Consider the following 25396-nt stretch of genomic DNA (forward strand, 5'->3'; position numbering starts at 1 on the left):
CATCATAAAGCGGCCTGGGAGAACTGTGGCTCCGATGTAGTGGTCCAGCCTGCTGCATCACCCAGTGGCACACCGCTCCCTCTTTCAGCCAGCCAAAGCTCCACCACCTCAGCCGAAGGGAGCTGTGTGTCATACCCTCCTTCTGTCGCTCCAGATGCTCCTGCTCCTCCTACTTTTAGTCAGTCATTGCGCCAACAATCCATCGGCGAAGCCATGTTTAAGAGACAACAGTATGCGCCCACTTATCCAATGGCTCAGAAGCTGAATGTACTCCTGTCTAAGTTGCTGGTTCTGCAGTTCCTCCCTTTTCAAATGTGGTGGACTCTGCAGCTTTCAGAGAACTGATGGCTTGTGCCGGGCCAAAGTGGAGAGTGCCAAGCTGCCATTTCTTTGCGAAAAAGGCAGTATCAACCCTGCACAATTTTGTGGAAGAGAAGGTGGGCCAGTCCTTGAGCTTGTCGGTTTATACCAAAGTGCAAGGCAGCGCTGACGTCTGGAGCCGTAACTATGGTCAAGGACAATACATGTCCTTTACAGCTCACTGGATGAATGTGGTTCCTGCACAACTGTCACGATTCGGCTAGCTGATAGTGGATCCTATGTGTCAGCGAGGGATTGGCATGGACCGTGCTGGTGGACCGGTTCTAAGAAGCTACTGGTATTCACCAGAGCCCGCCGCAAAGCGGGATGGTCTTGCTGCGGCGGTAACAACCAGGTCGTATCCACTGGCAACGGCACAACCTCGCTGACTGCTGAGAAGGCGTGGGACAGAAGGACTAGGCAGAGACAAGGTAAAACGTAGCAGAAGGTCGGGGCAGGCGGCAAGGTTCGTAGTCAATATGGAAATAGCAGGAGGTCAGGAACACAGTATGGGTAACACAGTAATAGCTTTCTCAAGGCACAAGGCAACAAGATCCGGCAAGGAAGTGCAGAGGAAGTGAGGTTATATGAGCATGGAACAGGTGCAAGCTAATCAGGGTGATTGGGCCAGGCACCATCATTGGTGCACTGGCCCTTTAAATATCAGAGAGCTGGCGCGCGCGCGCCCTAGAGAGCGGAGCCGCGCGCGCCAGAGCATGACAGCCAGGGACCGGGACAGGTAAGTGAATTGGGATGCGATTCGCGGGCGGGCGCATCCCGCTATGCGAATCGCATCCCCGCCGGCAATGTCAGTGCAGCGCTCCCGGTCAGCGGGTCTGACCGGGGCGCTGCAGGGAGAGAAACGCTGCGAGCGCTTCGGGGAGGAGCTGGGACCCGGAGTGCTCGGCGTAACAGTACCCCCCCCCTTAGGTCTCCCCCACTTTTTGTCGGGATGTCGCTCCACACAGGACGAGGACATCGGGAGCACCTGTAGAGTCTCCCTCCGGGGGACAGCGAAGTCCTGGGTATGCCCATGCACGGCAGACAGTCCAGAAGGAGTGGGAATGGGGAGGGGGGGGCAGAGGGTGAGGCTTGGCATGGGGCAGAGTGTCACCAGGACGGGGGCTATGAGGAGGCACGGCACAGTCCTGATAAGCCTTGGGGAGATCAGGCACAGGAGGAGACACTGAGGCTCGACAGGCGGGGCTGGGAGCAGAAGTGAGGCATTTCTTGAGGCAAGCAGGGCCCCAATTCTTGATCTCCCCGGTGGTCCAGTCAAGGGTGGGAGAATGATGCTGGAGCCATGGCAGACCGAGAAGGACTTCAGATGTGCAGCCGGGCAAAACCAAAAATTCAATCTTCTCGAGATGTGGTCCAATGTTCATAAGCAGGGGCACTGTGCGATAACGCACAGTGCAGTGCAACTTGACTCAGTTGACTGAAGAAATGTGGAGCGGCTTGATGAGACAGGTCACCGGGATGCAGTACCTATCAAGCAAAGAGGCCAGAATAAAATTTCCAGAAGAACCAGAGTCTAAGGCGGCCACGGCAGAGAAGGAGGAGTTGGCAGAAGGAGAAATCCGTACGGGCACAGTGAGACATGGAGAAGCAGACTCCGTACCCAGAGACGCCAGGCCCACATGAGCAGGTTGCGTGCGTGCATTTTCCAGACGTGGAGGACGAATAGGGCAATCCACCAAGAAATGTTCGGTACTAGCGCAGTACAGACATAGATTTTTATCCCTACGGCGAGACCTCTCTTCAAGAATCAGGCGAGACCGATCTACTTGCATAGGCTCCTCGGCGGGAGGCACAGGGGTAGATTGCAAGGGATACCGTGAGAGAGGTGCCCAGGGATTAAGGTCTTTTTCCTGGTGGAGTTCCTGGTGTCTTTCCGAAAAACGCATGTCAATGCGGGTGGCCAAATGGATAAGTTCATGCAGGTTGGCAGGAATCTCTCGTGCGGCCAGCACATCTTTGATGTTACTGGATAGGCCTTTTTTAAAGGTCGCGCAGAGAGCCTCGTTGTTCCAAGATAATTCGGAAGCGAGAGTACGAAATCGGATGGCGTACTCGCCTACTGAAGAATTACCCTGGACCAGGTTCAGCAGGGCAGTCTCGGCAGGAGAAGCTCGGGCTGGTTCCTCGAAGACACTGCGAACCTCAGAGAAGAAGGAGTGTACAGTGGCGGTGTGGGTCAGGGTCATCGCAGTCCCAGAGCGGTGTGGCCCAAGACAAAGCCTTCCCAGACAGAAGACTGACCACGAAAGCCACCTTCGACCGTTCTGTAGGAAATTGGTCCGACAACATCTCCAAATGTAGGGAACATTGTGACAGAAAACCACGGCAGAGTCTAGAGTCCCCATCAAATTTGTCCGGCAGGGACAAGCGGAGGTTAGGAGCGGCCACTCGCTGAGGAGGAGGTGCAGGAGATGGTGGCTGCGGTTGCAGCTGCTGTAGCTGCGACTGAAGTTGCTGTACCATGGTGGACACTTGCGACAGCTGGTGACTAAGATGGGTGATCTGTCGGGATTGTTGGGCGACCACCGTGGTGAGGTCAGCGACAACTGGCAGGGGGACCTCAGCGGGATCCATGGCCGGATCTACTGTCACGATTCGGCTAGCTGATAGTGGATCCTCTGTGTCAGCGAGGGATTGGCGTGGACCGTGCTGGTGGACTGGTTCTAAGAAGCTACTGGTATTCACCAGAGCCCGCCGCAAAGCGGGATGGTCTTGCTGCGGCGGTAGTAACCAGGTCGTATCCACTGGCAACGACACAACCTCGTTGACTGCTGAGAAGGCGTGGGACAGAAGGACTAGGCAGAGACAAGGTCAGACGTAGCAGAAGGTCGGGGCAGGCGGCAAGGTTCGTAGTCAATATGGAAATAGCAGGAGGTCAGGAACACAGTATGGGTAACACAGTAATAGCTTTCTCAAGGCACAAGGCAACAAGATCCGGCAAGGAAGTGCAGAGGAAGTGAGGTTATATGAGCATGGAACAGGTGCAAGCTAATCAGGGTGATTGGGCCAGGCACCATCATTGGTGCACTGGCCCTTTAAATCACAGAGAGCTGGCGCGCGCGCGCCCTAGAGAGCGGAGCCACGCGCGCCAGAGCATGACAGCCGGGGACCGGGACAGGTTAGTGACTTGGGATGCGATTCGCGGGCGGGCGCGTCCCGCTATGCGAATCGCATCCCCGCCGGCAATGTCAGTGCAGCGCTCCCGGTCAGCGGGTCTGACCGGGGCGCTGCAGGGAGAGAAACGCCGCGAGCGCTTCGGGGAGAAGCAGGGACCCGGAGCGCTCGGCATAACAACAGCCACAACACCACCTTGGACAAGTCATGCCAATTCCTCCTCCCCACTCTCAGGCCATTGGTCCTGTGACAGTGTGCGACTCCGCCTCCTCATCCTCCACTGTGTCCTCATCCTCCACTGCCCAGACAAGTCTTAGTGGCCCTTCAGCATACCATGTGTGCAGGGCACGGCAGGTTCACACTGTTCTTCACATGTTTTGCCTTGGAAACGGAGTCACACAGGGGAGGAACTGCTAAAAGTCATTCGTAAAGAAATCAGAGCAGGGTTTACTCCATGAAAACTGGAAATGGGAACCATGGTGACTGACAACAGGAAGGACTTTTTGTCTGCGCTGCGACAAGGAAGCCTGAGACATGCGCCCTGCATGGCACACGTGTTCAGTCTGGTTGTCAAGCGGTTCCTGAAGTGTTCCCCCCATTTGCAAAACATCCTATCAATGGAAAGGAAACTTTGCATGCACTTCAGCCACTCATAAACCACAAAGCACACCCTCCTTCAGCTGCAGCATCAGAAATTTATCCCCCAACATAGTCTGATTTGTATTGTTGCCACATGTTGGAATTCCACCCTCAATATGTTGGACCGACTGTATAAACAGAGAAAAGCCATTACTGATTTCTTGATAATCCAAGCGGATAGAGGTACTCCCCTGTATAACTTCAATGTGTACCTAAGGCAGCTCATACGACACCTGCCGTTTGCTCAGGCCCTTTGAGGAAGCCACATTATTAGTAAATCGCCAGGATTACGGGATGAACTACGTCATTCCACTGCTTCATTTATTACAAAACATGTTGGAAACGATGGATGGTCAGGCCACTGGACACATGGCGCCTACATCTTACGGCCACATAAGCCCTGTGGGGGCTGAACTGGAGGAGGAGGATGAGGGGGAGGGCACAGTGGAGCACAGTTTAGGTTTCTCTAGTAATCTGACAGGAGAGGAGAAGCAGGAGCAGCAAGAGGAGCTGGAGGGTTATGAGGAAGGCGAGACAGAGGACCAAGACACACCATAGCAGTATGCAGTGGAGATGGAGGCAGGGAGTCCCTCCGAGTCACTTGAACAAATTGCACGATGCAATGCTCACTTGCTTGCAAGTGAGTGACAGCTGAATTCTCACCATTCGGCAGCGGGATGACTTCTGGCTCTCCACCTTATTGGACCCTCGCTACTGCCACAAAATGGGGGCCTTTTTTACACCCACTGAGAGGGAGGACAAACTGACCTACTACAGAGGCATCCTAAGTAGTCAGTTGGCCGATGCCTATCGGCGCCATCGTCAATCCTCTTGCAGGTCTGAATCGTGGGGCCCCCTGCGCTCACCTTCCACTGTCATGGCTTCTGGGGATTGGTAGGGTGGCAGGAGCAGTACCAGCTCCATCAGCAGCCTGAGTCTACAGTCGCTGATGAGTACTTTCTTCACCCACATAGTGAAGCAACTCATCAGCAGCAGGTAGACCTGGAGCAGGACCTGAACCAGCAGGTGGTGGCATACCTTGAAATGCCCATGCCAATACACCTTGAAGATCTGCTGGACTTCTGGGCAGCCAAACTTCATTTGTGGCCGCAACTAGCAGAGTTTGCCCTGAAAAAGCTGTCCTGCCCGGCCAGTAGTGTGCCATTAGAGTGGGTGTTTAGTGCGGCGGGGGCCATAGTAACCCCAAAGAGAACTCGTCTGTCCACGAAAAATGTGGAGAGACTGACCATTGTGAAGATGAATCAGGCATGGATTAGCCAGGATTTCCATCCACCAATGCCTGATGTATCAGAGTAGATTGACCATGGTGCCATACCAACTCTTCACAAATATGGATAGTGCCAAACAGATTTAAGGCGCTGTTCCCCAGTTACAAACATTCCTCTGCATCAGGCCACAAGTAAGTATTGAGGATATGCATTACGTAAAATTTAACTTTTAATAATATTCTTAGGATTAAATATATGTACCCAAATTTTCAGACCTTTTTTCACCCACCTTTGTCACCTGGTACTGGTATTGCCACCCACCGCACCACTCTATCACCTGGTCACTTTCAGGACTCCTGATGCTGCTGTCACCTCCAGGCTGTGCCATTCAGACACTATATGGTCTCTTCCTGCTTCACCACCTCCAGGCTGTGCCATTCAGCCACTATATGGTATCCTCATGCTTCAGCCAACTCCAGGCTGTGCCATTCAGACACTATATGGTCTCCTCATGCAGCCACAAACTCCAGGCTGTGCCATTAAGCCACTATATATATCCTCATGCTTCAGCCAACTCCAGGCTGTGCCATTCAGCCACTATATGGTATCCTTGTGGAATCACCTCAATAATCCAATTAAACTGCATGCAGTAATTTTTCCGCCACAATGTCCCATCACTGTATAACGCCCGTAATGAATTACGGGCATATACGGGTGCAAACGGGCAGTTACAAAACCCCATAGGCTGCAATGCAATTTAGTCATGGCCGTCAGGGGTTTTGTAACAGCCGGGTTTCGCAGCTGTAGTGACGGAACTTCTGACGGAAGTTCCTAAACGGAGAAATTCATATTGTGAAAGCAGCCTTAGGACAAATCAAAGTGCTCTACACCCCTATTGAGACTCTCTGTAGGCCAGAAATAGCCATTTTTAAAACAGATTAGCCGCAAATAAATTCAGACCGAAAAACATTTTTTAGGAAATTTCGGCGAATCGTCCAGATTTAATTTTTCAAAAGTTTGCTCATCTCTTGCTAGCACATGTAAACTATAGTGAATATATATGCCATCTCCATGCTGGTCTAGATTTATGAGGCTGCCACATGGGCTGCCATGCAATCTATAATTAAGACGGGTGTATAAAACGCACTTCTTAGTAATTTTCGCCTAGAGTATGAAATTCCTTAAAACAGTGCACACAACTATGGAGTATTAGAACTACCACTGACAATCTTGATATTAGTTCCATTGTAAAACTGCTATTTATTGTGTCCTTTGGCCTACTGGGTAGTTTAGGGTAGCATAAGAGATCTTGCTGCTTTGCTCACCTGCCTTTGCTTCCATTATTCCTGAGATCCTCACCCACTACTGTTCCAATTGCTTTCTCCTGTTACTTTTTAGTACCCCTCTATACTTCTAAATTCTGTTTTAAAGAACCCCACCAGTAGGATACAATCTCTTAAACACACTCAATATTTATGACAATAAGAGTTATATAAACTGCATGATTATTTCTTTTAAGGCACTCAAAAGCTAGACAGTATAACAAAGACCAATAAATACTCATATATCACATACACACATATATACATATAAAACTAAATATAATATATAATGAACATATACTTCTGTCTTTGCATTTCAGCTGCTTAGATTTTACCTTCAGAGGAACTTTTGTCTGAGTCTCTATTATCGAACTTCGGTCAGAAGAAATCTCATGTTCAATATCTTCCTCTCTTATAATATCTGCTATGCTCAACTCTGTTGCAGTGGATGTTGGTGTACTGGTAGGCTGTGCAGTGCTCCCATTACTCTCCTCAGACAGTGTGCTTCGCAGCTTTGTGTCGGTAATTGTTTTTTCCAAGCGGCTTTTTTTCTTATTCTCTTTTCTGGATTCCTAAAAATATAACAATCAAATAATTTAAGCATTAACTATTTATATTCTGTAGCACTGTACAGATGCACAAGTCACAAAACTACAGGGACTCATACTGATCCTGAGTAAAAACAAGCTAGCCTTGGCTGTTGGGGGGCAGAGAGCTTACCCTTACTATTGTAATGAATTGGATTAAAGGGTTTATCCAGAAATAGAAAAAACAGAGTTAATTTCCTTCGAAAACAGCTTCATGCCTGTCCCCAGGTTGTGTGTGGTATTACAACTTGGCTCCATAAACTTCAATGGAACTGAGCTGCAGGGGAGTGTTTTTTTTAAAATAAATAGTGGGGTGCAAATCACAGAAGAATTGTGAGAAAACCATCACACACAGGTACAGACACTATATTATGAACTACACTAACATTACAGCCCCTGTAGCATAGTCAAATAAAAAAAATCCTGGAATACCCCTTTAACCCCTTAAGAACTCAGCCCATTTTGGCCTTAAGGACTCAGACAATTAAATTTTTACGTTTTCATTTTTTCCTCCTTGCCTTCTAAAAATCATAACTCTTTTATATTTTCAGCCACAGACTAGTATTAGGGCTTGTTTTTTGCGCGACCAGTAGTTCTTTGTAATGACATCACTCATTATATCATAAAATGTATGGCGCAACCAAAAAACACTATTTTTGTGGGGAAATTAAAACGAAAAACGCAATTTTGCTAATTTTGGAAGGTTTTGTTTTCACGCCGTACAATTTATGGTAAAAATGACATGTGTTCTTTATTCTGAGGGTCAATACGATTAAAATGATACCCATTATTATATATTTTTATATTATTGTTGCGCTTAAAAAAAATCACAAACTTTTTAACCAAATTAGTACGTTTATAATCCCTTTATTTTGATGACCTCTAACTTTTTTATTTTTCCGTATAAGTGGTGGTATGGGGGCTCATTTTTTGCGCCATGATCTGTACTTTTTTTTGATACCACATTTGCATATAAAAAACTTTTAATACATTTTTTATAATTTTTTTAAATAAAATGTATTAAAAAAGTAGGAATTTTGGACTTTTTTTTTCGTTCACGTCGTTCACCGTACGGGATCATTAACATTTTATTTTAATAGTTCGGACATTTACGCATGCGGCGATACCAAATATGTCTATAAAAAAATGTTTTTTACGCTTTTTGGGGGTAAAATAGGAAAAAACTGACGTTTAACTTTTTTATTGGGGGAGGGGATTTTTCACTTTTTTTTTACTTTTACTTTTACATTTTTTTTTACACTTGAATAGTCCCCATAGGGGACTATTCATAGCAATACCATGATTGCTAATACTGATCTGTTCTATGTATAGGACATAGAACAGATCAGTATTATCGGTCATCTCCTGCTCTGGTCTGCTCGATCACAGACCAGAGCAGGAGACGCCGGGAGCCGGACGGAGGAAGGAGAGGGGACCTCCGTCCGGCGTTCTGAATGATCGGATCCCTGCAGCAGCGCTGCGGGCGATCCGATCGTTCATTTAAATCGCGAACTGCCGCAGATGCCGGGATCTGTATTGATCCCGGCACCTGAGGGGTTAATGGCGGACGCCCGCGAGATCGCGGGCGTCGGCCATTGCCGGCAGGTCCCTGGATGCGATCAGCAGCCGGGATCAGCCGCGCATGACACGGGCATCGCTCCGATGCCCGCGGTTATGCACAGGACGTAAATGTACGTCCTGGTGCGTTAAGTACCACCTCACCAGGACGTACATTTACGTCCTGCGTCCTTAAGGGGTTAATGCTTAAAGTGACAGTGGTCAGATGTGCAAAAAATGCTCTGATCCTTAAAAGGGTATTCCAGGATTTTTTTTATTTGACTATGCTAGAGGGGCTGTAAAGTTAGTGTAGTTCATAATATAGTGTCCGTACCTGTGTGTGACGGTTTTCTCACAATTCTTCTGTGATTTTCACCCCACTATTTTTAACAGCATACAAAATGACTGTTGTCTTCAATTTTTCCCAGCTTGCAATGCGGCCGAGACCTGACTCACTAGTCAGCTGATGACAGGGAGCCTGTCTGCTTCAATGGGTGGAGGGATCGCTTGGTGGGAGAGAGATCAACTGCAACTAATGCAACAGCTGTAGGCACCCTGATTGAAAACCACAGGTCTTTTGATGGATGAGGCTCATCAAAAGATCATCATTTGATGGGGTGGCTGATGTGTGGGAGGGAGGAAAATGGAATTGTGGGATTTGTAGTCTAAAAAAGCAAAGTCAAACAGGAAACACAAGTTCACAAAAAGCTAGCCACAGTATTATGGTGATCTCATGACATAGCCATTTAGCCCCAAGACAAGTGCAAATCCTTCCTAAGCATGTCCATTACTGTCTGCCAGGTACGTACTAAAATCACCTAATGGTCGATAACCCTTTTAATAACTCTGGGATGCTTTTACTTATGAATTTAATTCCGAGATTGTTTTTTCATGACATATTCTACTTTATGATAGTGGTAAATTTTTGTCAATACTTGCATCATTTCTTGGTGAAAAATTCCCAAATTTCACGAAAAATTTGAAAATTTTGCCTTTTTGTAAATTTGAAGCTCTCTGTTTGTGAGGAAAATAGACATACCAAATAAATTATATATTGATTCACATATACAATATGTATACTCTATGTATGCATCATAAAGTTGACTTATTTTTACTTTTGGAAGACATTAGAGGGCTTCAAAGGTCAGCAGTAATTTTCCAATTTTTCACATAATTTTCAAAAAACAGGATTTTTCAGGGATTAGTTCAGTTTTGAAGTGGATTTGAGGGGTCTTCATATTAGAAATACCCAAAAAATGACCCCATTATAAAAACTTCACCCCTCAAAGTATAGAAAATGATTTTCAGAATGTTTGTTAACCCTTTAGGTGTTTCGCAGGAATAGCGGCAAAGTGAAGGAGAAAATTCAAAATCTCCATTTTTTACACTAACATGTTCTAAACCCAGTTTTTGAATTTTTACAAGGGGTAAAAGGAGAAATGCCCCACAAAATGCGTAACCCAATTTCTCTCGAGTAAGGAAATACCTCATATGTGAATGCAAAGTGCTCTGTGGGTGCACTAGAGGGCTCAGAAGCGAAGGAGCGACAATGGGATTTTGGAGAGTGAATTTTGCTGAAATGGTTTTTTAGGGGGCATGTCGCATTTAGGAGGCCCCTATGGTTCCATAACAGCAAAAAAGAAACCACATGGCATACTATTTTGGAAACTAAACCCCTCAAGGCACATAACAAAGGGTACAGTGAGCCTCAACACCCCACTGGTGTTTGACTGCTTTTCATTAAATTTGGATGTGTAAATTAAAAAAAGTTTTTGTTACTAAAATGCATTTTTTTCCCACAAATTTGCCATTTTTACAACAGTTTATAGGAGAAAATGCCCCCCAAAATTTCTTCTGAGTATGGAAATACCCCATGTGTGGATGTTAAGTGCTCTGCGGGCAAACTACAATGCTCAGAAGAGAAGGATAGGGTTTTTGGAGAGAGAATTTGTTTGGAATGGAAGTCAGGAGCCATATGCCTTTACAAAGCCCCCATGCAACCAGTACAGTGGACCCCCACATGTGACCCCATATTGCAAACTACACCCCTCACAGAATGCAATAAAGGGTGCAGTGAGCATTTACACCCAACTGGTGTTTGATAGACTTTTGGATCAGTGGGCTGTGCAAATGAAAAATTACATGTTTTATTTTCACGGACCACTGTTCCAAAAATCTGTCAGACACCTGTGGGGTGTAAATGCTCATTGCACACCTTATTACATTCTGTGAGGTGTTTAGTTTCCAAAATAGGGTCACATCTGGGAGGGGGGGTTCCACCGTTCTGGCACCATTGGGGCTTTGTAAATGCACATGGCCTTCAATTCCAGCCAAATTCTCTCTCCAAAAGCCAAATGGCTCTTTCTCTTCTGAGCCTTGTAGTGCGCCCGCAGAGCACTTTACGTGCACATATGGAGTATTTCCTTACTCAGAAGGAATGGTGTTATAAATTATGGGGGGCTTTTTTCCTATTACCCTTTGTGAAAATGAAAAATTTTGGATAACACCAGCATTTAGTGAAAAAATAAAAAAAAAATCATTTTCATGTCCAAATTTAACAAAAATTCTTCAAACACCTGTGGGTAGTTAAGGCTCACTATACCCCTTGTTACGTTCCTTAAGGGGTGTAGTTTCCAAAATGGGATCACTTGTGGGTGTTTTTATTTTTAATTTTTTTTGTGTTTATGTCAAAACGGCTGTAACGATCAGCCACCCCTGTGCAAATCACCTTAAATGTACATGGTGCTCTCACTCCTGAGCCTTGTTGTGCGCCCGCCGAGCATTTTATGTCCACATATGGGGTATTTATGGGGTATTACTCGGTAATTGTGTTACAAATTTTGGGGGTCTTTTTTTCCTTTTACCCCTTGTGAAAATGAAAAGTATGGGGCAACACCAGCAAGTTAGTGTAAAAAATAAAAAGTTTTTACAATAACATGCTGGAGTAGACCCCAACTTTACCTTTTCATAATGGGTAAAACGAGAAAAAAGCCCCCCAAAATTTGCAACAAAATTTCTCCCAAGTACGGAAAAACCCCATATGTGGCCCTAAACTGTTGCCTTGAAATATGACAGGGCTCCGAAGTGAGAGAGTACCATGCACATTTGAGGCCTAAATGAGGGATTTGCATAAGGGTGGACATAGGGGTATTCTATGACAGTGATTCCCAAACGGGGTGCCTCCAGCTGTTGTAAAACTCCCAGCATGCCTGGACAGTCAATGGCTGACGGGCAATACTGGGAGTTGTTGTTTTGCAACAGCTGGAGGCTCCATTTGGGAAGCAGTGCCGTACCAGACGTTTTTCATTTTTATTGGGGGGGGGGGGGGGGGTGATTTTTATGTAGTGTTTTTTACTTTATATTTTGTGTAGGTGTAATGTAGTGTTTTTAGGGTACATTCACACGGGCGGGGGTTCACAGTGAGTTTCCCGCTGGGAGTTTGAACTGCAGCGGAAAATTTGCTGCATCTCAAACTTGCAGGGGGGGGGGGGGGGGCAAACCTCCCGCCATTGCAAAACTACAACTCTCAACATGCACTGACAGCAGAAGGGCATGCTGGGACTTGTAGTTATGCAACAGCTGGAGGCATACTACTACAACTTCCAGAATGCCCTTTGGCTGTCTGTGCATGCTGGGGGTTGTAGTTATGCAACAGCTGGAGGCACACTGGTTGCAAAACACTAAGCGCTTGTACTTAACTCAGTATTTCCCAATCCGTGTGCCTCCAGCTGCTGCAAAACTACAACTCCCAGCATGCATGGTCTGTCAGTGGAGGCACACGGGTTGGGAAACACTGAGTTAGGAAACAGACAATGTTCTTCAACAAGTGTGCCTCTAGTTGTTGCAAAACTACAACTCCCAGCATGCCTAGACAGCCAAAGGGCATGCTAGGAGTTGTAGTTTTGCAACAACTGGAGGAGAACAGTTTGGAGACCACCAGATGTTGCAAAACTACAACTCCCAGCATGCCCGGACAGATAAAGGCTGGGAGTTGTGGTTTTGAAACTGCTAGAAGCAGCAGTAAAGATCACTTTACAGCGATCTTCACTGCTGCCTCTGATGCCGACGCTGGGGATCTGAACTTTCACTCCCCCCATTCAGCTGAGACACTGTGATTGGTCCACAGGGACCAATCACAGTGATCGCTGTCCAGGACCAATCACAGATGGTCCTAGGGTGGCTTGCAGAAGTTGTCTCCCACAGGTAACAGTGGGACTTCTGCCTGTTAACCCGTGCGATGCCGCGCATCGCCGGGTTAACTGAATGACTTATATAAAAGGCGGGATGCGCGAACTAGCTGCATAACATATGTCATTCTGCGGGAAGGGGTTAAAGTCTTGTTACAAAAAAAAACTTTATATGTCACACACATGTTAAAAGTTTTACCTGGTCACCGTCTGAGTGTTCAGAGCCCTACTGATCATTAGAATGAATGGGGAGAAGCATGAGGTTAAGTGCTTCACTCTCTGATTGTGCTGGCTTTTCGGTTTTACTGAAGACAAGCTCCAAGACTTAAAGCAGAGCTTGTCTCATGCATTGAGACAAAAAGGCAGCAACTAACCACATGCTTATCCCTGTTTCTAGCGATTGATTTTTCCTATAACAGAAACATTTTTATGTAAGTCATAAAACACCATCACTATCAGGTAAAAAAAAAATTAATCTTGTGTGACAAAGATCACCTTATTTTCTATTAACGTTTACCTCTTTACAATTTTATTTAAGCCAACATAATGTAATACATGCAGAGAATAATCATGAACATAAATCACAGTGTTAAAGGCAATTTTTTCTAATAAAATATTGTTTAAGAACTGACAAAATAAAGTTTACCTTTTCAAGCTTCCTACTTGGTCGTTCCAGTTGTGCAGCAGTTTGAGTTATAGTGAAGAACCTATCGCCATCTACAGAAGTAGTTATCTGAGTAGGTAATGGTAATGGGTTGCCTTCATGTATATTTAACTGCAGGCCAAGTTGTTCTTCATTTTCCTCTTGTTCCTCAGTGACCACATTTGTAATAATACTATCTGGTTCTGAATTAGTTTTTTTTTTCTTTTTATGTTCTTTTTTGCTGTCATATTTTTCCTAGATACAAATATAATACAGTCTAATATTGATGTGTATATAATAGAAGCTCAAAGAGATTGGTTCACATGTTGCAGAATAATAAAGAATCTATTGTAGTTATATCTAGCCCCCAAATTAAGATCCACGATTGAAAAAAATTAAACTGGTGACTTTTTAGACTGTCTGGTCTGAAGTTCTAAGTTTACACTGTTTAAAGCGTTACTGTAACTTAAAAAAAAACTTTTGACATGTAATACAGTCAAAAGTTTTGATCGGTTGTAGTCTTAGTGCTGAGAGTCAACTGAAAAAAATAATAATAATGAAAAATATATATACATAATGAAAATTTTAATCTCACTCTTTTCCTATTTAAAAAAAAATGTAAAAAACAAAACAATAAATATTTGGTATTGTTGGGTGCAGAAATGTCCAAACTATTAAAATATAACCTCAATGAAACCTCCTGGTGAATGGCGTAAACATTAAAAATACCAAATCATTTACAGCAAAATATAGAACAAATGCTAATGCCAAAATGGTAAAAAGTAGATTATGCAACAAAAAAAAATACACCTTACAGAATTGTAGACAAAAAAAAGTATAGAAAAAAAAAGTTATAGGGGTCAAAAAATTATTTCAATATATATTTTTTTAGGTTTTAATTTTAAAAATAGTAAAACATGATGGAAATTATATAAATGAGGTATCGGTATAATTGTACGAGTCTGAGGCTAGTGTACTACTGTTTTTTGTTTTTTTTTTTGGGTGGAAAAAGCATAAGGAAATGCATTTCACTCTATTTATTAATTGTGTGCACCAAACATGTGCCAGAGATTAGCTATTTTTATCAACTAATCTGCCATTGCTTATTTTCCATGATCTGTGTGTGGTTTAATTTTTTTTTTAACAATCTGAGTCATTTAGGAATCTTCTTACCCTGTTTTTGTTGTTATTTTTTTGGCTGTGATTTATCCTTAAAGAAACAATCCTTAAAGAAGATTGTTTTGCTTATATAGTGCAGCATATGCTATTATATGAGAATAATGTAGATGTTCTTGTGCATGCCTTGTGCTTACCTGTTTTAGCTGATGAGGCAGGCATAGATTTTAAGCCATATTTGTTTCTATTTTAGAACAGGAAATATTTCCAATGCTTTGCAGAGATAGGGTGGAGTGTAATCACATCAATTCACCTAACGAGACCACCTAATCACCTAGCTAGACTATAGCAACTTGAATCCTAAACAGCTGAGATTCATAAGTGGGTTGTTGTAAGTTCTCACTACATGCTGCTTTGATGTGTTTTCTTATTCAAAGTTAATTAAAGTATATCCTGTTGCCATAGAGATAGCAGAAATATACAGATGGAGCTGAGTGGAAAGGGGTCTATGCACCGCTAGGAGGGATCTTATAGGTAATAAGAACACAGGAATACAGTTGCCCAATGACTGACCACTTCCTCTGACACATTAAAGGGGTATTCCGGCCTAAGACATCTTATCCCCTATCCAAAGGATAGGGGATACGATGTCTGATCGCAGGGACCCCCACGGCATTCTGTGCTGGGCGCTTCTCCCAAGACAGAGAAATTATGTCACTGCCACTCCCCCTTGTGACATAATACCACACCCCCTCTATTCATCTCTGTGGGAAGGGGGCAAGACAGCCAGACATCTTATCCCCTATCCTTTGCATAGGGGATAAGATGTCTAAGGCCAGAATACCCCTTTAAGCACTGTGATTTTCTGTGGGTCAGATTGGGGATCACATGGCCAAGTTGCTGTAATGAAATGCATAGATGAATCTGTGCTTTAATGAACAATTGCCACTGCAGAACTAGTAATGGTGAGTGTGCATGGTATGGGCAAAAAAAAATTAGTTTGTGTTGCCCATTCACCAATTTTCCTCATAGATGATTTGTTTGCTTTCATTCCAATTCATGGTTATCCCCTTTTATTAGTCTCTTCATACAGGGTTCCTGCTAGTTAGGTTCCCTTTTTTCATGTCTAGAAGGGACATTTGTGAAGGAGATGCATTAATTATATAACCACACCCACTGGGGGACACCCAAAACAAACCTGCACTCCGGCGGCCATGGTCCTAGGCTGGCCCGGAATTAACAGATTTAATGGAATAAAGGGCCTCATTCCCAGTTATCACAAAAGTCTACAAGTATCATAGATACAAAAGAAGGCAATGCACAATTTTAAGAATCAGGAGTATGCCTATTTTTTATCACAATATTATTATATCTTTGTTGCTAGTTGTTATTTAGCTATAGGCGAGTAACTAATCCTATTCTTTTCAAATCAGCATACAACTTGTAAAGTCTGCCTGGGATAAAGCCCAACTTTATTTTTTACATGAGCTTACTGAAATGACAGATGTTAGCTTTTTTTTTTTTTATTCAGCTTTTCATTTCAAAGTCTCATGTACATGGTTGTTTTACAGCTCCACTTTGTACAGAGCTTTAAAATAGGGCACCAAAAAAGTGCATGGGGCCTTCACTGCTCCTTTATATGCCTGAATGAATTCATAAAGAGTCAAATGAAGGTTTTTTTTTTTTCTTTCTTTTTTGCTATATTTGGTAAAAACTATTATTGTCTGGTCTTTCCAAGCAACACAACAAAATACTTACCTATTCTAACTTTCCATCGAAATATAACAAAAAAAAACTGTATAATTTCAGGATGTCCATGCCTATGAATCCTTAAATTGGAAAGTGTTTTTTCCAGTATAAATCTGCTAAATATTAGCCAGATAGTTATTATTTAGGCTATTAGAATAGTATAAAAATGAAGGCATTTTCTATGGCAATAATTCATTTTCTAATACTTTTTTGGTTGAAAGAATGTTCAAACTAGGTATTGTATATCAGTCTCTAGCCAGAAGAGATTCTTTGCTCCTTCAAGCTGTACCTGTGTTTGTATCTCTACACCTTCGCTTGTGAATGTGTTTTCCAGAACTGTACTCAAATTTATATCCTCATCTTCTGTTTCATTTGAAATTTCATGTTTTGAAGCGTCCTGCAATGTAATATAATAAAGTCAAGACATGTGACATTGCCATAGATTGTGCTGTAGGAAAGTATGTACCGTGAAAACTTTCCATCAAAACATGGTCTTTTATGGGGTGGTCTTCTCAAAGAAAATGACCACAATGCATAATGTATGGTGGACTAAAAATCCCGTCACACAAAATCTGATCTGGATAAGGGGGTGGTCTTCTCAATCAGGTGATCTTTTGGGGAGGTCTACTATATTGGATGTATACTCTGCACGATATTTGCACATGACATTTATTTTTTCTAAACAGCAATACTATTTTAGCACTGCTTCTTATTATTATGTTTTATTTCTTACAGTTATTGTGTAACCCTGTTATACAAGGTATTATTTAATTTGCTTTCTTCCATATTTATGGTTATTTATTGCACTTTATTTGCCAACAATGGTTTACAGTACTTTCCTAAATCTGCACATCATTTTATATTTATTGTTATTTTTGTCAGGTGTATGGATCTGTGTAATAGGTTTGTATAACTTACAATATTGTCTGTGGTATGTTTTACATTCTGTTTCTTCTTTACAGTCCGATCCTTCTTAGAGTTTGAGAAATGCTGAAAAAAATCTGCAACTCCATTTTGTATGAGATGGTCAGTCAATTCCTTAAGGAGACTTAGCTAAAACAGAATAATGGAAGGAAATTCAAAGTAATTGGATTAGTGGCTTACCTACTCCATATGCCTTGTAACACCTTTATACACTATGGATATATTCACCCGGGTGGGTTACGAGCGCAATTCCCACAGCAAGTTTTAGCCGCTGTGGGTTGTTTTGTGGCCAATTTTTTGCAGCAGAATGTCTGCAGCTCCTTTTCTTGTGGGAAATAAGCTCGTAATCCGCCTATGTGAACTAAGTAAGTAGTAAACAGAAAAAGTAGTAAATAGAAAACAAAAGTGGCTGGCTACCAATATTCTATTTGAAAACAATACATAGCATATAAAATATCACTGAAAAATGGAAGGTTGGCATCTTCTAAGGGCTGAGTACACACACTGTGTAATACCTGCTTATACTAAGTAGAAATTATGGTGAAGAATGGATTATAGTCTATGTTATAGCAGTATACTTACTAGTCCAGCACATATATCAGTTTATAATAGTCTTCTATTTATTAAAAGAGTCTATACACCAGGGGTACTCTAGTGGAAAACTTTTTTTTTTTTTTCAATCAACTGGTGCCAGAAAGTTAAACAGATTTGTAAATTACTTCTATTAAAAAATATTAATCCTTCCTGTACTTATTAGCTGCTGAATGCTACAGAGTAAATTGTTTTCATTTTGGAACACAGAGCTCTCTGCTGACATCATGACCACAGTGCTCTCTGCTGACATCTCTGTCCATTTTAAGAACTGTCCAGATCAGGAGGTAATCCCCATAGAAAACATATGCTGCTCTGGACAGTTCCTAAAATGGACAGAGATGTCAGCAGGGAGCACTGTGGTCCTGATGTCAGCAGAGAGCTCTGTGTTCCAAAAAGAAAACAATTTCCTCTGTAGTATTCAGCAGCTAATAAGTACTGGAAGGATTAATATTTTTTTAATAGAAGTAATTTACAAATCTGTTTAACTTTCTGGCATTAGTTGATTTAAAAAAATAAAAAGTTTTCCACCGGAGTACCCCTTTAAAGTGGAAGTTTGAAATTCCAATTGTCTCAAATATATTGTTTTCCTGAATTATAGGACAAGAAACACTCTACTTACCTTAATACCATATGATTCTAATAGAAACTCCAAATCCTAATAAAGAAATGAGGCAAAGCTTAATAAGTTTTTTTTTTTTTTTTAAATAAACATTTCTAAAGAAAATAATATTTCCTACATTTAACACACATTTTGTGACTTGAAAATCTACTAACATATTGACATGATGGAACAACTTAACATAATACCAGTAATAAATGTGCTACAGTAAGTATATTAGGACATTTCAAAGTTCAGGTAAGTAACATAGCAAGTGGACTAGAAACAAAGACAAGCAAAATTGACTGTACCTACAAAAATTATGCAAAAATGGAAAAAAAAGAGATAGAGCATAAATACACTGCAATGTCCAGTCCACAGTTGGTTAAACAATGAATCAAAAGAAATACTGATCTTTAAAAACAATACAAAAATAGGATATAAAATGTAAACCTATTACAACAATAGCTGTACCACAATATGATAGGGGTATCTCACCAATCAGGAAAGGTACTCAGAGGGAGAGAGCCACTGTACTTAAGAAACTGAGCAAAGCGGCAATCCGGCAGCACTGACTACAGGAGCTGCCACTGGGCCATTTAATGTGCCATGTTCCACTGCACATGCTGTAGTACTACTGTTCTCAACACAGACACAGTGAGTCTCCGTCACTCACGTGTTTTCTCATTCCTCAGCCTCCCTGTTGTTGCGCCGATTCCTCAACAATGTCCAGTAAGGGCTCGTTCACACGGCCATCTGTCCCCGTTGTTTTATCCCCGTTTTGTTTCCTTTCTTGCAGGCTTTAAACGGATCCAAAACGGTAAAAAAAAAAATCCCATTCATGTGAATGGGATTTTTTTTACAATCCTTTCGCACCCGTTTGCACCCCTCTGCACTCATTTCCGTTTTTTTTGACGGCAGTAAAAACGGCACATGCAGTATTTTTTCTTCCGTCCAAAAAAACGGAAGAAAAAACGGATACAGTAAATTTAACATTGAAGTCTATGGAAAACGGATGAGCCTTTAATGTCATCCGTTTGCATCCGTTTTTTCAATCCGTTTTTTGATCCGTTTTTACTTTTCAGCATGCTCAGAACAAAAAAAATTTGGGGGGGTTTATTAACTGAACAAAAACGGATACAAACGGATAACATCCATTTCCATCCGTTATTGTCCGTTTTTTTAAGTCCGTTTTTTTTATCTTTGACGAGAGAAGAACGGGACGGGTCTAGACGGCCGTGTGAACGCAGCCTTAGCCAGCAGCTTCTTGCTGAAGGTGTCCAATGAGCGCTACCCTCCTCTTCCTTCACACACTAGAGGTCTCACTCAACCTCTAGTGTGCACAGCTAGCATTGTGTACAGTATGGGGAAGTGAGTGGTATTCTGGACTAAACATATAATGGTTTCAAAATTCAATTGTTCTACTGGAACGGATTAATATTGTATGTTGAGGGACTACTGTAGTAGTCCTCAGGCCTTGTACAGCGATACATGTGGGGTTTCATTCCCATCATCTGTATTAAATATATCTCTTGTGATTCATTGTTTTAGAAACTGTGTTGTGTTTTTTGGTCTAACTCTGTGTTATGTGTTACTATATCATTTTTGGAATACATATCATTTTTGGAGGTGCAGTATATGTTGCATGAGTCTCTTGTTTGCCATGTCTTGGTATGTGTCATGCGAGCACTCCAGTGCATTTATTGGATAGTGTCCACCTTGTCCAAAGTATCATACATCAGTAGCATAACAACTACACCAAACTATAGCCAACCAAGCCATATTATTGAAACCACATTTCTGAATTGTATAGGTCCCCATGTGCTACCAGAACAACTCTAGCTCATTAAGGCATGAACTTCTCAAGACCTCTGAAGACCTCCTATGGCAGTGATGTCCAATCTGTGGCCTTCCAGATGTTGCAAAACTACAAATCCCAGCATGCTTTGCAAATCCTAGCATGCCCAGACAGCAAACGGCTGGAGGGCCACAGTTTGGACATCAGTGTCCTATGGTATCTACCACCAAGACATTATCAGATCCTTTAAGTCCTGTAGGTTGAGCCATGTGGCCTCCATGGATCAGACTTTTCTGTACATTCCACAAATGCTTTATTGGGCAATTAGCATCAGCCTCATAAATATTTTCTGCCTTCCTCTGGATCAACACAGTAGGGTTATAGGTTGGACTTGATGAAACCTTGGTTGCTTTTAACCTTATCAACTATATAACGCCATGCTTGTTTAAAGGGTACCTCTCATCAAAAAAACTTTTCATATAGCATAGATTAATGTATGCAGAATAACTTTACAATTGCATGTTATTAAAAAATATGCTTCTTTCTATTTAATTTTCCACTTTGAAGAAGTGACCACTAGGGGTCTCCCTACCAGTCCTGGCAGCAAGCATTTCAGACTCATGCTGGAGTCCTAAACACTACGAGCTGCCAGTCTGCTTTGTTCACAAAGGAGAACACTCAGAGCTGCCAGTCTGCTTTGTTCACAGCCTGTTTGGCTGTGAACAAAGCAGGCTGGCAGCTCTGAGTGTTTAGGACTCCAGCATGAGTCAGAAATGCTTGCTGACAGGACTGATCGGGAAAAATACAATAGAAAGAAGCATATTTTTCATTAACATGCTATTGGAAAGTTATTCAACATTCATTAATCTAAAATATATCAAAAGTTTATTTGATGAGAGGTACCCTTTAACCCGATAACGACCACGGACGAGTATAGACGTCCAGGTTGGCGACCGTTCCCGCACCTGGACGTCTATACTCGTCCATTATTCTCGTGGGTGCTGCCCAGTGCACCCACGAGATCGCGGCAGGGACCCTGCTGCACTGCCGAGACCGAAGTAAACTTTGGTCCCGGCAGTTTTAACCCTTACAGCCACGGTCGGAAGTGACCACGGGCTGTAAGTGTTATGACAGAGGGAGGGGGCTCCCTCTGTCTCCTCTGCAGCACCCCGCATCGCGATTGCGGGGTGCTGTGTGTAATACGTGGCTGGCGGGGCCTGCTGCACTGCCGGGAGTGAAGTTCGCTTCACTCCCGACAGTTTAACCCTTACAGCCGTGGTCAGAAGTGACCGCGTGCTGTAAGGAGTTCTGACAGAGGGAGGGGGCTCCCTCTGTCTCTCCTGCATCGCGGGGTGCTGCTGCATACCTGGGCAGCCTGGGGTCCTACAAAGACCCCCAGGTGCCAGAGGCACGTCCTAATATGCTGCCTGCTAGTGAAAACTGGCAGGCAGCATATAACTGCAATGCTTTGGAATACTAAGTATTCCAAAGCATTAAAAAGTGTAAAAATAAATAAATAAAATAAAAGTGTAAAAATAAATAAAAATGTAATAAAAGTGTAAAAAAAATAAATAAATAATATATATATATATATATATATTTATATTAAAAATACATTTATTAAATGAATCTAATTTAAAAAAAAATGCATAATGTGTAGGATCGCATTGGCGGACATCCGCAGCATGTAATATGCTGCGGATGTCCACCATGTGATCCTACACATTATGCAGCAGTCATGAGCGGACACACTGAGCTACCCAGCTGCAGCAGTGATGGATATATTCGCCATGAACGGGTGCTTATTCCCACAACATGGCGGATATATCCATCAGGAGCCTTAACTGTCACAGACAGATGCGTTATACTGTCAGCCAACCAAGGACCAATCAGAGAGGTCCCTGGTCCAGCCAATAACTTCTAGGGGTGCGGTATATAAATGGGGTCACTTGTGGGGGTGGGGGTACTGTTCTGCCCTGAAAGCCAAATGGCGCACCTCTCCTTCTGAGTCCTACCACGCGGCCAAGGAACCATATATGGCCAAAGCGGGGGTATTTCCGAACATGGGACAAGCAGCTAAATAAAATATAGGGTGCATTTCTTTCAATATCAGAAGTGATGTACAAAAAATCTGCCCCTCAAATGATGCATTTGTGAAAAATTGCAAATTTTGAATTTTTAACACTGACTTTGTAATAATTCCTGCCAAAAAAACGATGGTGTTAAAATACTCACTGTACCCCCTAGCGAATACCTTGAGGGGTCTAGTTTTTTAAATGGGGTTATTTGGGGGGGTGTTCCTATGTTCTACTACCTTTTTAATTTCTGCAAGCCTTGCATAGCACACAAAAAAAGATGTACTTTTCAAATTTTCAAAGTTTTCAAAATTTCAAGTTAAATTGTTAGGCTTCTAACTAATTTAAAATGTTAATTAAAAACAAAATAATGACGTCAAAATAAAGTAGACATCTGAAAGTATCGGTTTCATAAACTATTTGGTCAGTATGTATAAATATATGCAACCTATTAGTGTTAAAATAGCAAAAAATCTTAATTTTTTGTAAAAATTTCATGATTTTTTACATTGTAAAAAAAAACTACAAATGATATCGGCTTACTTTTACTATGTACATGAAGGACGACTTGTGACAAAAAAACAATGTCAGAATTATCGTGATTGGCAAAACGTTACCAGAGTTATTCTCTACTAAAGACAGACATCCCCGATTTGAAAAAACAGGCCTGGTCTTTCAGGGGCGTACAGGTTTATTTGTATTGGTCCTTAAGGGGTTAAACAATATGGTTAAAGTAGTAAGTTAATGTAAGGTTAGGTACTTACCTTCATTTCTACATTTTTTCCAGGAACACCCTTAATATAAAATAAGAAAATGAAATGTATGTGGACTTCACAAGCTAAATTATATTTACATATCTGACCGGGTGAACTGGATATATAATCATATGCTTAAAGTAAAAATTTGCAGCTATAATTATTTTCTCTTGCCAATACATTGCAGCACCTCTGCCTATTTGTTTTATTTCGACAGTTTCTTTGTAGACAGTTCATCTCCACAGTATCAGACAACGAACAATTCTTGTATCATTTTATCATGCGCCATATTTCTTTCTGTGGTGAGGATGTGATGAGGGCAGATGTTATTACCCTAGGGGTAAATGGCATTAACCCCTTGTGTTCGTAATGCCAGGTCGTGGCTTAACATCTACACCACCCGAAGGTATACCGCTGGATCCTGGGCTAGGCGATGGGGCAAATAATGATTCCATTGCCAAGTTACGGAACAACGGCAGCTTTACTGTGGTAGACAGGTGTAATAGTCTTGACAGCTCTGTTAGGCCCAAGGAGGTGACCAGTGACTTCAGAGACTTTAGGGCTCGCTAGGACTTGTAGTGGATTTGGACAATGTTCTGCAGGCCCACACTGACTGTATACAGACTGATCTTGACTGACTTGACTGGACTGACTTTACCCCGTATGTAGCTTACCAGGTTTTGACGTTCACCTATGGGGCACTGGATTAGTGGAAGTGTGGCTGTGTGGTAGGCCTTGGGCCTCCTCAGGACAACATACACTCTCTTAGGACTTGACCTTACTGCACTGACCTCAAAACTCCAAGAGACTGAACTAGTTCCTCCCAGGGTTTATATGGGGGAGACTCTGGAGGGTTTCCATAGATCACCCTATAAGTCCCGTGATCACTGGTGCCTTCCTTGGTTACAACAGATGGCAACAGTATTTAAAGGCACATAACAGTATAAGACATTATAATTGATAACAAAAGGCATAAATAACCATTTACATGGATTAAAAAGAGACTCAGGGACACCGCAATAGAGTCCGCCTGACAGGACAGCAATGATACAGGGGTGCAACTCCTGTACTGGGCCACCTCACTTCCATTTAGTTTCTAATTTATACTAACATAGATTTTGTAGGCTAGCAAGGAGTAAAGGACAGATGTAAGAAATTATACAGGACTACAGGATGAAACTGTATGTATGTATGGTTTGTGTGTTGTCTCTTACCATAAAGACATGTACAGTAGAACCACATAGTTGCTAGTAGAAACAAGATGGTAGGACATTTTTAATTACAATTCTTTAAAGAATTGCTTCATTTTCTATTTTATGCTTTGTGAGATTGGACAGGATGAGCAAGTGTTGTCTCTCCACAAGCAAAAATGGGCCTTGGGCTCCCATAACAAAAAATAATAATAATAATTGAGAAGATGTATAGCTATTAAAAGAGGTCGCAACACATGAGCCTTCTAACAAGGTTACTTAACTCCCCAATGATTGACATTACAATATGAATAGCAAATAACATACTCAAGTAACTTCCAGAAGTAACAATATAATTATCAACATGCCTGGAATAAGTATAGAACAACAGAGCTATGTTTATAATCTGTCAGAATTTAAGATTCAATAATATTACATTTCTTGTTGTTACAACAGTTTAAGACTTAAAAAAAATATATGTGTTTCATTACCTGTGGTCCTAGTGGCCCAGGGGGGCCTTGTGGTCCCACATCACCACGATCCCCCTTTAAACCTATAACACTAGATGTCACACTCTGTGGAAATACATTGTGGTTAGTATTATTTCTTTCGCAAACACAGATAAACAACAGATTGCACATTAATCTGATGGAAGTGTTGATTCCATAATAATAATTCCTTTACTTATATAATGCCAACATAGGGAAATACAGAGCTTGTTATTATTCACATTGGCCCATTGTTTCAAATATTGCTCACAATCTAAATTCCAAATACATTTATCAGTATCTGCATCTCCATGCAGATATTGCCCTTCATGGAATTTAAACCTACAAACACAGCCTCCTCCACACATACTTTTTCATTGTGTTTTGATTGGCAAAATAGCCAAATACAACTGCAGCAATTGACATTTTGTAGCCTTCTTTTCTCAAATA

At 42.3% G+C, this 25396-nt stretch overlaps 1 protein-coding gene across 1 annotated transcript in view; it reads right to left on the bottom strand.

Moving 5' to 3' along the window:
- The window catches only part of LOC130367428 (collagen alpha-1(VII) chain-like), a 522098-nt gene that overhangs the window by 234099 nt on the left and 262603 nt on the right, over window positions 1-25396 (bottom strand). Inside the window, exons 61-67 of the mRNA XM_056569846.1 lie at window positions 24950-25033; window positions 23278-23307; window positions 18662-18697; window positions 17443-17577; window positions 16814-16921; window positions 13663-13914; window positions 7021-7257 (exon numbers count right to left, since the gene is read on the bottom strand). Coding sequence (XP_056425821.1) covers window positions 7021-7257; window positions 13663-13914; window positions 16814-16921; window positions 17443-17577; window positions 18662-18697; window positions 23278-23307; window positions 24950-25033 — 882 coding nt within the window. The remainder of the gene's footprint in view (window positions 1-7020; window positions 7258-13662; window positions 13915-16813; window positions 16922-17442; window positions 17578-18661; window positions 18698-23277; window positions 23308-24949; window positions 25034-25396) is intronic.

The sequence above is a fragment of the Hyla sarda genome, chromosome 4, assembly GCF_029499605.1.
Source record: "Hyla sarda isolate aHylSar1 chromosome 4, aHylSar1.hap1, whole genome shotgun sequence".
NCBI classification, from domain to species: Eukaryota; Metazoa; Chordata; class Amphibia; order Anura; family Hylidae; genus Hyla; species Hyla sarda.